Genomic DNA, 14,525 nt, shown 5'->3' with positions numbered 1-14,525 from the left:
GAAGCCCGTCTATACCCCATGGTCCTTACGGAGTCCCCAGCATCCTCTAGGACATAAGAGAAAGGTGTAACATCAGGTCAATATTAAACGGATAAGAACATACACTAAAGACAGAAGGGCGAAACACTTGGGACACTAAACTACCATGTAAACTTGCATACAGTACGGGGAGAACATACAAACTCAACACAGCTATAGTGAGAGTGCTGTGATGCAGCAACGCCAACCCCCATACCATTCATGCTGCTTTATATATATATATATATATATATATATATATATATATATATATATATATATATATATATATATATATATATATATATAATACTATATGGAGCTATTGCCAATAAAGAAATACCACGAGATAACTATAGATACATCCATACATATAGAAAACAGCATGTTATATACACGTGTATATACCACCCAGAATATGTCATGGTGACAGTTCCCTTAATGCAGCTCCTAACCTTTCAGAACAGGAACAGCATCTATCCAACATTTAGTGCAGTAGTCAATGAAACTTGTCTAGAAACTGGGTAGGAGCCCAGGTTCTGCAAAGGGTTAAGCATAAGACAGTGCTTCGGGTAGCGGGGACACGTGGCCTGCACACCGTCTAACAACTGTTGGTAGCGGTGCCTGCTGCGCCCTCTCCCCGCCTGTGCACAGCTGCGTGCTCCGGCGCTGCTGCCACTAACTCAGCACGCCTGTGCTGCATCAGAGTGCTCCCCCCCACTCCAGTATCACGGGAGTGAATGGCAACATGTGCCTGTGGAGGAACGAACACCCTACTACTGGCGCCCACATATTGCCGCCTTAGCGGTGTGTGGCTTTAGCTCCCTGGCGGCTCTCATCAGCCGTCCTCCGTTGTAGCGGCGCAGTCCAGGGGCTGAAAGGTATACTGCACCCACCCTGCTGGTCAGTCCCAATGCCGACACTCCGGCACTGCTGAGCAAAACGGGACATAACGTGGGGGATAAATAGTATGTTTTTTTTTCAAAATAAAGCACATAGCAGTGCTGTGGGGGATAAATAAAGCATGTCAGTGCTTTTTTTTTTTTAGAAATCGGGCACATGGCCGTGTCCTTTTCACCATGGAGATGCCAGTTGACCCGGGAACAGCACTAACTAGGCCCCAGGATATACATTACCAATTCCATCTGCTTCAACCTTGCTGCCGGTGGGCTGTGAAGGGCTCCATCCTAGCAATAACAGCTGGATGCGAGACTCAAGGACTGATGTCCCATCAGCTGGGAACTGGCTCCAAACCCTGCAGGGTGGGACAGAGCTTCCCCCTAGCAACTCCCACGTAGCAGCCTGGCAGGGGCAAACTGCTGGAGAGTTTGAAAGTTATAAAAAAAAAAAAATTATAAAAAAAATACATATATACATACATTATATATATATATATATATATATATATATATATATATATATATATATATATATATATATATATATATATATATACATATACATACATACACACACACACACATATATATATACATACATTCACACATACATACACAAAAATAAAGGGAACACCAAAATAACATCCTAGATCTGAGTGAATGAAATATTCTTATTAAATACTTTTTTCTTTACATAGTTGAATGTGCAGACAAATTTATTAACCCATGGAGGTCTGGATTTGGAGTCACACTCAAAATTAAAATGGAAACACACTACAGGCTGATCCAACTTTGATGTAATGTCCTTAAAACAAGTCAAAATGAGGCTCAGTAGTGTGTGTGGCCTCCACGTGCCTGTATGACCTCCCTACAACGCCTGGGCATGCTCCTGATGAGGTGGCAGATGGTCTCCAGAGGGATCTCCTCCCAGACCTGGACTAAAGTATCCGCCAACTCCTGGACAGTCTGTGGTGCAACGTGGCATTGGTGGATGGAGCGAGACATGATGTCCCAGATGTGCTCAATTGGATTCAGGTCTGGGGAACGGGCGGGCCAGTCCATAGCATCAATGCCTTCATCTTGCAGGAACTGCTGACACTCCAGCCACATGAGGTCTAGCATTGTCTTGCATTAGGAGGAACCCAGGGGCAACCGCACCAGCATATGGTCTCACAAGGAGTCTGAGGATCTCATCTTGGTACCTAATGGCAGTCAGGCTACCTCTGGCGAGCACATGGAGGGCTGGGCGGCCCCCCAAAGAAATGCCACCCCACACCATTACTGACCCACTGCCAAACCGGTCATACTGGAGGATGTTGCAGGCAGCAGAATGTTCTCCTTGGCGTCTCCAGACTCTGTCACGTCTGTCACATGTGCTCAGTGAGAACCTGCTTTCATCTGTGAAGAGCACAAGTCGCGAGTGGCGAATTTGCCAATCTTTGTGTTCTCTGGCAAATGCCAAACGTCCTGCACGGTGTTGGGCTGTAAGCACAACCCCCACCTGTGGACGTCGGGCCCTCATACGGGTCGATTCAATTCGGCAACTTATGAATAGCGCCGGGAATTAGCTCCCGACGCTATTCAATTCAGCTGCTAGTTACCCGCAATTGTCAGGAATTCTTCTCTCATCCCCCAGGGATGAGAGAAGAAACCCGACGAAAGTGCTGCCTCGCGGCCGGCGCAAGGCTGATTCTGTCGGGAATCAGCCTCGCGCCGGGGAGTTAAGTCGGACAATGCCCGTTCTCCAGACAATTCAACCTGTTTAGTGGGCGAGAACGGGCCATCGACGACTTAACTGGAGCTGAATTGAATAGCGTCGGGAGCTAATTCCCGGCGCTATTCATAAGTTGCCGAATTGAATCGACCCCATGGAGTCTGTTTCTGATCGTTTGAGCAGACACATGCACATTTGTGGCTTGCTGGAGGTCATTTTGCAGGGCTCTGGCAGTTCTCCTCCTGTTCCTCCTTGCACAAAGGCAGAGGTAGCAGTCCTGCTGCTGGGTTGTTGCCCTCCTGCGGCCTCCTCCACGTCTCCTGATGTACTGGCCTGTCTCCTGGTAGCACCTCCATGCTCTGGACACTACGCTGACAGACACAGCAAACCTTCTTGCCACAGCTCGCATTGATGTGCCACCCTGGATGAGCTGCACTACCTGAGCCACTTGTGTGGGTTGTAGACTCCGTCTCATGCTACCACTAGAGTGAAAGCACCACCAGCTTTCAAAAGTGACCAAACCATCAGCCAGAAAGCATAGGAGCTGAGAAGTGGTCTGTGGTCACCACCTGCAGAACAACTCCTTTATTGGGGGTGTCTTGCTAATTGCCTATAATTCCCACCTGTTGTCTATTCCATTTGCACAACAGCATGTGAAATTGATTGTCAGTGTTACTTCCTAAGTGGACAGTTTGATTTCACAGAAGTGTGATTGAGTTGGAGTTACATTGTGTTGTTTAAGGTACATACACACACCCACCCATCCATCTCTGGAGCTCCAGAGGAAGTGACCGGCTCTCCAGGGCATATTTCTAAAACTGGTCAGGGGAAGGGAATAAAGGGGGAGGAGCGAGGCACACAATTTTTTGAAGTGCCAACTCGCCTGATCACCCCATCTATAACCCATGGTATTATACTCCAGCGTCCCCTATGGATGGTAGAGAAGGGAAAAAAAAAATAAGAATTTACTCACCGGTAATTCTATTTCTCGTAGTCCGTAGTGGATGCTGGGGACTCCGTAAGGACCATGGGGAATAGACGGGCTCTGCAGGAGACAGGGCACTCTATAAGAAAGATTTGGTACTATCTGGTGTGCACTGGCTCCTCCCTCTATGCCCCTCCTCCAGACCTCAGTTAGGATACTGTGCCCGGAAGAGCTGACACAATAAGGAAGGATTTTGAATCCCGGGTAAGACTCATACCAGCCACACCAATCACACCGTATAACTCGTGATATTAAACCCAGTTAACAGTATGAAATATAACTGAGCCTCTCAACAGATGGCTCAACAATAACCCTTTCGTTAGGCATTAACTATAAACAAGTATTGCAGACAATCCGCACTTGGGATGGGCGCCCAGCATCCACTACGGACTACGAGAAATAGAATTACCGGTGAGTAAATTCTTATTTTCTCCGACGTCCTAGTGGATGCTGGGGACTCCGTAAGGACCATGGGGATTATACAAAAGCTCCCAAACGGGCGGGAGAGTGCGGATGACTCTGCAGCACCGAATGAGAGAACTCAAGGTCCTCCTCAGCCAGGGTATCAAATTTGTAGAATTTAGCAAACGTGTTTGCCCCTGACCAAGTTGCAGCTCGGCAAAGTTGTAAAGCAGAGACTCCTCGGGCAGCCGCCCAAGATGAGCCCACCTTCCTCGTGGAATGGGCTTACTGATTTAGGATGCGGCAGTCCAGCCGCAGAATGCGCCAGCTGAATTGTGCTACAAATCCAGCGAGCAATAGTCTGCTTAGAAGCAGGAGCACCTATTTTGTTGGGTGCATAAAGGATAAAAAGCGAGTCAGTTTTCCTGACTCCAGCCGTCCTGGAAACATAAATTTTCAAGGCCCTGACTACGTCCAGTAACTTGGAATCCTCCAAGTCCCTAGTAGCCGCAGGCACCACAATAGGTTGGTTCAAGTGAAAAGCTGATACCACCTTAGGGAGAAACTGGGGACGAGTCCTCAATTCTGCCCTATCCATATGGAAAATCAGATAAGGGCTTTTACATGACAAAGCCGCCAATTCTGACACACGCCTGGCCGAAGCCAAGGCCAATAACATGACCACTTTCTACGTGAGATATTTTAGATCCACGGTTTTAAGTGGTTCAAATCAATGTGATTTTAGGAAACTCAACACCACATTGAGATCCCAAGGTGCCACAGGAGGCACAAAAGGGGGCTGAATATAAAGCACTCCCTTTACAAAAGTCTGAACTCCAGGCAGTGAAGCCAGTTCTTTCTGGAAGAAAATCGACAGAGCCGAAATCTGGACCTTAATGGAACCCAATTTTAGGCCCATAGTCACTCCCGACTGTAGGAAGTGCAGAAAACGACCCAGCTGAAATTCCTCTGTAGGGGCCTTCCTGGCCTCACACCACGCAACATATTTTCGCCAAATGCGGAGATAATGGTTTGCGGTTACTTCTTTCCTGGCTTTTATCAGCGTAGGAATGCCTTCCTCCGGAATGCCCTTTTCCTTTAGGATCCGGAATTCAACCGCCATGCCGTCAAACGCAGCCGCGGTAAGTCTTGGAACAGACAGGGCCCCTGCTGTAGCAGATCCTGTCTGAGCGGTAAAGGCCATGGGTCCTCTGATAACATTTCTTGAAGTTCCGGGTACCAAGCTCTTCTTGGCCAATCCGGAACCACGAGTATCGTTCTCACTCCTCGCCTTCTTATTATTCTCAGTACCTTTGGTATGAGAGGCAGAGGAGGGAACACATAAACCGACTGGTACACCCACGGTGTCACTAGAGCGTCCACAGCTATCGCCTGAGGGTCCCTTGACCTGGCGCAATATCTCTAACTTTTTGTTGAGGCGGGACGCCATCATGTCCACCTGTGGCCTTTCCCAACGGTTTACCAACAGTAGGAAGACCTCTGGATGAAGTCCCCACTCTCCCGGGTGTAGGTCGTGTCTGCTGAGGAAGTCTGCTTCCCAGTTGTCCACTCCCGGAATGAACACTGCTGACAGTGCTAGTACGTGATTTTCCGCCCATCGGAGAATCCTTGTGGCTTCTGCCATCGCCACTCTGCTTCTTGTGCCGCCCTGTCGGTTTACATGGGCGACTGCCGTGATGTTGTCTGATTGGATCAGAACCGGCTGGTTTTGAAGCAGGGGCCTTGCCTGACTTAGGGCATTGTAAATGGCCCTCAGTTCCAGAATGTTTATGTGTAGGGACGACTCCTGACTTGACCAAAGTCCCTGGAAATTTCTTCCCTGTGTGACTGCGCCCCAGCCCCGAAGGCTGGCATCCGTGGTCACCAGGACCCAGTCCTGTATGCCGAATCTGCGGCCCTCTAGGAGATGAGCACTCTGTAGCCACCACAGTAGAGACACCCTGGTCCTTGGAGACAGGGTTATCAGTTGATGCATCTGAAGATGCGATCCTGACCACTTGTCCAAGAGGTCCCACTGGAAGGTCCTTGCATGGAACCTGCCGAATGGAATTGCTTCGTATGAAGCCACCATTTTTCCCAGGACTAGTGTGCAGTGATGCACCGATACCCGTTTTGGTTTTAGGAGGTCTCTGACTAGAGATGACAGCTCCTTGGCTTTCTCCTCCGGGAGAAACACTTTTTTCTGTTCTATGTCCAGAATCATCCCCAGGAACAGTAAGCGTGTGGAAGGAACCAGTTGTGACTTTGGAATGTTTAGAATCCAGCCATGCTGTTGTAGCACTTCCCGAGATAGTGCTACTCCGACCAGTAACTGCTCCCTGGACCTCGCCTTTATTAGGAGATCGTCCAAGTACGGGATAATTAAAAAACTCCCTTTTTTCGAAGGAGTATCATCATTTCTGCCATTACCTTGGTAAACACCCTCGGTGCCGTGGACAGTCCAAATGGTAGTGTCTGGAATTGGTAATGGCAATCCTGTACCACAAATTTGAGGTACTCCTGGTGAGGAAGGTAAATTGGGACATGCAGGTAAGCATCCTTGATGTCCAGGGATACCATGTAATCCCCCTCGTCCAGGCTTGCAATAACCGCCCTGAGCGATTCCATCTTGAACTTGAATTTTTTTATGTATGTGTTCAAGGATTTCAAATTTAAAATGGGTCTCCCCGAACCGTCCAGTTTCGGTACCACAAAGTGTGGAATAGTAACCCCGTCCTTGTTGAAGTAACGGTACTTTGACTATCACCTGCTGGGAATACAGCTTGTGAATTGCCTCTAGTACAGCCTCCCTGCCCGAGGGAGTTGTCGGTAAGGCCGATTTGAGGAAACGGCGGGGGGGAGGCGCCTCGAATTCCAGCTTGTACCCCTGAGATACTACTTGAAGGATCCATGGATCCACCCGTGAGCGAACCCACTGATCGCTGAAATTTTTGAGGCGGCCCCCCACCGTACCTGGCTCCGCCTGTGGAGCCCCACCGTCATGCGGCGGATTTGGAAGAAGCGGGGGGAGGACTTTTGTTCCTGGGAACCTGCTGCGTGGTGCAGCTTTTTTCCCCTTCCTCTGCCTCTAGACAGAAAGGACCCGCCTTTTCCTCGCCTGTTTTTCTGGGGTCGAAAGGACTGTACCTGATAATACGGCGCTTTCTTAGGCTGTGAGGGGACATGGGGCAAAAATGCTGACTTCCCAGCTGCTGCTGTGGAAACAAGGTCTGAAAGACCATCCCCGAATAACTCCTCACCCTTATAAGGCAAAACTTCCATGTGCCTTTTAGAATCTGCATCCCCTGTCCACTGCCGAGTCCATAAGCCTCTCCTAGCAGAAATGGACAATGCACTTATTCTAGATGCCAGCCGGCAGATCTCCCTCTGTGCATCTCTCATGTACAAGACTGAGTCTTTTATATGCTCTACGGTTAGCAATATAGTGTCCCTGTCTAGGGTGTCCATATTTTCCGACAGGGAATCTGACCAAGCAGCAGCAGCACTGCACATCCACGCTGAAGCAATAGCTGGTCTCAGTATAACACCAGTGTGTGTATATATAGACTTTAGGATAGCCTCCTGCTTTCTATCAGCAGGTTCCTTTAGGGCTGCCGTATCCGGAGACGGTAGTGCCACCTTTTTAGACAAACGTGTGAGCGCTTTATCCACCCTAGGGGGAGTTTCCCAACGTGACCTATCCTCTGGCGAGAAAGGGAACGCCATTAGTAATTTTTTTGAAATCACCAATTTATCGGGGAAAGCCCACGCTTCTTCACACACTTCATTTAATTCTTCAGATGGGGGAAAAACTATTGGTAGTTTTTTCTCCCCCAACATAATACCCTTTTTTGAGGTACCTGGGTTTATATCAGAAATGTGTAACACCTCTTTCATTGCCTCAATCATGCAACGAATGGCCCTAGTGGACATAAATTTGACTCATAGTCGTCGACACTGGTATCAGTATCCGTGTCGACATCTGTGTCTGCCATCTGAGGTAGTGGGCGTTTTAGAGCCCCTGATGGCCTTTGAATTGTCTGGGCAGGCACGAGCTGAGAAGCCGGCTGTCCCGCATTTGGCATGTCGTCAAATTTTTTATGTAAGGAGTCGACACTTGCACGTAATTCCTTCCATAAGTCCATCCACTCAGGTGTCTGCCCCGCAGGGGGTGACATCACATTTATAGGCATCTGCTCCGCCTCCACATAAGTCTCCTCATCAAACATGTCGACACAGCCATACCGACACCACACACACACACACACACAGGGAATGCTCTTAAAGGAGACAGGACCCCACAAAAGCCCTTTGGGGAGACAGAGAGAGAGTATGCCAGCACACACCAGAGCGCTATATAATGCAGGGACAAACTGAATTATGTCCCCTATAGCTGCTATAATATTTACTGCGCCTCAATTTAGTGCCCCCCCTCTCTTTTTTACCCTTTTCTGTAGTGTAGACCGCAGGGGAGAGTCAGGGAGCTTCCTTCCAGCGGAACTGTAAGGGAGAAATGGCGCCAGTGTGCTGAGGGAGATGGCTCCGCCCCTTTTCCGGCGGACTTTTCTCCCGCTTTTTTCTGTATTCTGGCAGGGGTAATTACCACATATATGGCCTCTGGGACTATATATTGTGGTTATTTTGCCGACCAAGGTGATTTTATTGCTGCTCAGGGCGCCCGCCCCCCCCCCCCCCCCCCCCCCAGCGCCCTGCACCCTCAGTGACCGGAGTGTGAAGTGTGTATGAGGAGCAATGGCGCACAGCTGCAGTGCTGTGCGCTACCTTGGTGAAGACTGAAGTCTTCTGCCGCCGATTATACGGACCATCTTCTTGCTTCTGGCTCTGTAAGGGGGACGGTGGCGCGGCTCCGGGAACGAACACCAAGGACGGGTCCTGCGGTCGATCCCTCTGGAGCTAATGGTGTCCAGTAGCCTAAGAAGCCCAAGCTAGCTGCAAGCAGGTAGGTTCGCTTCTTCTCCCCTTAGTCCCTCGTTGCAGTGAGCCTGTTGCCAGCAGGTCTCACTGTAAAATAAAAAACCTAACATATACTTTCTTTCTAGGAGCTCAGGAGAGCCCCTAGTGTGCATCCAGCTCGGCCGGGCACAGAAACCTAACGGAGGTCTGGAGGAGGGGCATAGAGGGAGGAGCCAGTGCACACCAGATAGTACCAAATCTTTCTTATAGAGTGCCCAGTCTCCTGCGGAGCCCGTCTATTCCCCATGGTCCTTACGGATTCCCCAGCATCCACTAGGACGTCAGAGAAAAAACTTAAACACACACTTACGTTACCTAGCACCATCTCAATACCCATCACTTGATAGACATATTTCCGCCCAGTCAATACTTTCTCCTCACAGTTGAACTGTTCTATTTTCTGCTCCTTTTGACCAACACCAGCATAACACACTGAACCCTAAAATTATACAAATCTCCTCTCACCTTGCTCATACCCACAGTGGCTGATAAAATCTCACCAGCCATGAGCTATCTACTCTGTTGACTCCAAAACCTTCCATCCATCCTCCTGTGCACTCTGGTGTGAATGGAATGAATAAAGAGAAAAAAATAAAACAAACACCCCACAATACCTTTACATTCTACAGACCTGGCTCATCTCTGGCTTTCTTGCAGCTCTCCAGAGAAACAACTGTTACACTGCAAGAGACCCATAGAGTAGGTGCCTTACTGTCTTCATAACATTCCTTTGGACTTATATCCCAGACCACCACCCAGTCACTTCTTTCCACTTGGGTTGCCAACATTAATCATCCCTAGATCTAGTCTCACATTTCCCATCCTGTGACCTATCATCTTTACTATGAGAGGCCAATATTTCCATTGTCAAATCCCTATGTACCTACCACCACAAAACACAGTCTTCACTTACTAGTTTCCTTTGGCGCTTCCTCACATCTCCCTTCTTATCCGATGACCACTCCTTTCAAACAGCCCTTACCAGCATCACTAGTTTTTACAACACTAGGTTTCTCCAACTACAACCTTGGACCCCATAAACTTCATCTCTCTAACCCAGAGATTTTCAACCTTTTACAACTCGCGGCACACTGAACAACCTTTAAATACTGCCAAGGCTCACACAAATATAATGGTGATGCATGGTGCAGTTGCGTGTCCTAGGATGTCATGTTGCAGCTTCTCCATAGGTAACGCCTGAGCCACATCTGTGAAAGCCAGAAGAGCCTAACACTGCCGGGGCCCAAAATTAGAACTGGCTCTTCAACCACTAAACTCACCAGTATTGATCGTTTCAGAGCCTCCATAGCAGCAAAATACGTACGGGCCTGGCTCTGCTTCTATGGCGGCACACCTGGAGACTACTCAGGGCACACTAGTGAGCCACGGCACAGTGGTTGAAAAACACTGCTCTAACCTAAAAATTACTATCCTGCAGGCTCTCACAGAGCAAATATAATAAAACTGTAGCAAAAAGAACCCCCCCCCCCACACACACAAAACTATTTCACATGTAAAAAAATTTTTATAGAGCTGAAGGTTGAGGAGTGCAAGTTATTTAACAAGTAAACAACCATTACATTTGAGTAAACCATTGCTTACTGTCATCTCCAACTGGGCCTGCAGAACATTGTGCTGGAGGATCACGAGCCAAGTCATTCAGTTCCTGTGAAGGGGAAAAAAAAAAAAAAAAAAACATTTTAGTTTAATCAACTTATAGCCTGTTCCTGAGCAAACAGTAAACACACAGTACACATATTAAACAGTACAAACTAACCCAGAAGGAAGGGGTGGGGCAAAATAAAGTGCACATTTTTTAAGTTAAGAACTGTAAAGGGAAGTACACTTGACAGATTACAGAAAGCGTCGCTGAAACAACCCTATAAATATGATTTCAATTGTACATACTAAATTATTGTTCCCATGCCGTGATGGTGGCATTTTTAGATGCACTGTTGGTCCGACCACATTCCCACTACATTTGTAGCATGATACAGGACTCATTAAGACTAAATGAATATCGTGCAGCACTCCCAATATCGGGAACACGTCAGATGAGATTCAGAACTGTCAGCCCTGGGTACTGCTTACAGTTTGCAATAAGCAAGCCGGGCAACTGAGAATTGACTGTTCGGCCACTTTATTGTAGAGTGTGAACCCAGTTTAAGGGGTGAAAGGAAGACCAAGTTAGGAGTAGGCAACAATGTTCAAAAGAAAAGTTTTGGAAAGGTTAATGTGGCTGAATATAATTATCAGCCGACATCTCGCTTATTGCACAATTTACGCAGCACTCAGAGCAGGCAGCAGCTTTGAAGCCAGTCTGATATATTCCACAAGTTTTTAGTTGGAGAAAATGTGATTGGTAAAATTAAATTTATAAAGCAGAAACCCCTTTAAAACAATTGTCAAATATGTGATTCGCCCCTAGGGGTGTTTTATTTTTATACCACATGCTAATTAATGGACACCCCACAGTGCAATTCAATTGTTTTTGGGTACCCATTAATTGTGCTAGTCACCTGAAGACACTAGGTTTAGCGGATGTATGTAGATGTCACCTTGGTCACGGCACCTAAAATCACAAACTTCATATTTCTGCTCTTCACATCAGGAGCAGAACTATGTCCAACTGCGGCATTTGCCCCTGAAAAGAGCAACAATTGAATTGCTGTTGGGCACCCTCTAATTAGCACTGCTAAAAGGGGAAAAAAAAAAAAAAAATCTACTGCAAGGGTGCGCAACTCCATTCCTCAAGTGCCAGCAACAGGTCATGTGTTGCGGATTTCTATAATGCAGAGACGAGTTCATTTATTTTGTTGCACAATTATCCCACTTGCTTCCACAGACAGAAATCCTCAAAACATGACCCATTGAAAGAACCCTACTATGCAAGTTTTTCAGAGGCAGCCAATGATCGGAAACCCTGACTGCTCCCACGTCCCCTATGAGTAGTTGGTAGATTCTTAATGCACGGACCACGTCCAGCGACGCATCTCCCGCAGAAAGTCCCGATACCTGAAGAGCTGGGACTACAATTTCTTCATTAAGGTGGAATTTAGATACCACCTTGGGAAGATACCCAGACCTAGTTCTGAGAACTGCTTTATCTGGATTATTAAAAAAAAAACACACCCAGAAATGGATACATACATACATAAAAAGGAAGGCGCATGTGAGTAGAGTATGAAATCTTTACTGATAAAAAAAAAAAGATAAGATTTTACTCACCGGTAAATCTATTTCTCGTAGTACGTAGTGGATGCTGGGGACTCCGTAAGTACCATGGGGAATAGACGGGCTCCGCAGAAAACTGGGCACTCTAAGAAAGATTTAGTACTACTGGTGTGCACTGGCTCCTCCCTCTATGCCCCTCCTCCAGACCTCAGTTAAGGAAACTGTGCCCGGAAGAGCTGACATTACAAGGAAAGGATTTAGGAACCCAGGGTAAGACTCATTCATACCAGCCACACCAATCACACCGTATAACTTGTGATAAACTTACCCAGTTAACAGTATGAACAAACAACAGAGCATCAACCAATGGATGCCAACATAACATAACCCTTTATCAAGCAATAACTATATACATGTATTGCAGAAAGTCCGCACTTGGGACGGGCGCCCAGCATCCACTACGGACTACGAGAAATAGATTTACCGGTGAGTAAAATCTTATTTTCTCTAACGTCCTAGTGGATGCTGGGGACTCCGTAAGGACCATGGGGATTATACCAAAGCTCCCAAACGGGCGGGAGAGTGCGGATGACTCTGCAGCACCGAATGGGCAAACACAAGGTCCTCCTCAGCCAGGGTATCAAACTTGTAGAATTTTGCAAAGGTGTTTGAACCCGACCAAGTAGCAGCTCGGCAAAGCTGTTTTGCCGAGACCCCTCGGGCAGCCGCCCAAGAAGAGCCCACCTTCCTTGTGGAATGGGCTTTCACCGATTTTGGATGCGGCAATCCAGCCACAGAATGAGCCTGGTGAATCGTGTTACAGATCAGCGAGCAATAGTTTGCTTTGAAGCAGGAGCACCCAGCATGTTGGATGCATACAGGATAAACAGCGAGTCAGTCTTCCTGACTCCAGCCGTTCTGGTTACCTTATACCCCTTTCACATCGCACAAATAACTCGGTACCGACACGGCATATTGCCGTGTCGAACCGGGTCAGTGTGCGATGTGAAAGCACACTGGGCGATTTAGCGGGTCGCCTGACCCGGTAAATCAACCCGGTAAAAAAAGAAGGGTTTTACCCGGGTTGATAACCGGGTCAGGTGCGGTGTGAATGGGAGCCGTGTCGATGCGACACGGTTCCCATTCACAAGATAGGGAGAGGCGGCGCTGGAGAGGAGCTCATCTCCCGACGCCGCCTCCACCCCCGCTGCGGCCTCCGTTGTCATGGCAACCGACCCGGTATATTGCCGGGTCGGGAAGTCTGCAACGGAGCGCAAATGTCGGATCCCACCCGGTAAGTACACGTTTGTCTTACCGGGTAGGACCCGGCATTTGCGGTGTGAATGCAGCATAAATCTTCAAAGCCCCGGACTACGTCAAACAGCTTGGAATCCTCCAAGGTCACAAGTAGCCGCAGGCACCACAATAGGTTGGTTCAAATGAAAAGATGACACCACCTTTGGCAGAAATTGCGGACGAGTCCGCAATTCTGCCCTGTCAATATGGAAAACCAGATAGGGGCTTTTACATGACAAAGCCGCCAATTCTGACACGCCTAGCCGAAGCTAAGGCCAACAGCATGACCACTTTCCACGTGATACTTAAACTCCACGGTCTTAAGTGGCTCAAACCAGTGGGATTTCAGGAAACCCAACACCACGTTAAGATCCCAAGGTGCCACCGGTGGCACAAAAGGGGGCTGAATATGCAGCACTCCCTTAACAAACGTCTGAACCTCAGGCAGTGAAGCCAGTTCTTTATGAAAGAAAATGGATAGAACCGAAATCTGGACCTTTATGGACCCTAATTTTAGGCCCATAGTCACTCCTGACTGTAGGAAGTGCAGGAATCGACCCAGCTGGAATTCCTCTGTAGGGGCCTTCCTGGCCTCACACCAAGCAACATATCGCCATATACAGTGATAATGCTTTGCTGTCACGTCCTTCCTAGCCTTTATCAGTGTAGGAATAACTTCATCCGGAATGCTTTTTTCCACTAGGATCCGGCGTTCAACCGCCATGCCGTCAAATGCAGCCGCGGTAAGTCTTTAAACAGACAGGGCCCTTGTTGCAACAGGTCCTGTCTGAGAGGCAGAGGTCATGGGTCCTCTGTGAGCATTTCTTGCAGTTCCGGGTACCAAGTCCTTCTTGGCCAATCCGGAACAATGAGTATTGTTCTCACTCCTCTTTTTCTTACAATTCTCAGCACCTTTGGTATGAGAGGAAGAGGAGGAAACACATCGACCGACTGGAACACCCACGGTGTTACTAGTGCGTCCACAGCTATCGGCTGAGGGTCCCTTGACCTGGCGCAATACCTTTTAGCTTTTTGTTGAGGTGGGACGCCATCATGTCCACCT

General features: G+C 48.0%; 1 protein-coding gene across 1 annotated transcript in view; it reads right to left on the bottom strand.

The window, feature by feature from the left end:
• UBE2D3 (ubiquitin conjugating enzyme E2 D3) overlaps positions 1-14,525 on the bottom strand; it is a 226,674-nt gene that overhangs the window by 166,826 nt on the left and 45,323 nt on the right. Inside the window, exon 2 of the mRNA XM_063918271.1 lies at positions 10,595-10,658. Within this exon, the coding sequence (XP_063774341.1) occupies positions 10,595-10,658 (64 nt within the window). The remainder of the gene's footprint in view (positions 1-10,594; positions 10,659-14,525) is intronic.

Source organism: Pseudophryne corroboree, chromosome 1, assembly GCF_028390025.1.
Source record: "Pseudophryne corroboree isolate aPseCor3 chromosome 1, aPseCor3.hap2, whole genome shotgun sequence".
Taxonomy (NCBI): domain Eukaryota; kingdom Metazoa; phylum Chordata; class Amphibia; order Anura; family Myobatrachidae; genus Pseudophryne; species Pseudophryne corroboree.
This window is presented reverse-complemented; position numbering and strand designations above follow the sequence as displayed.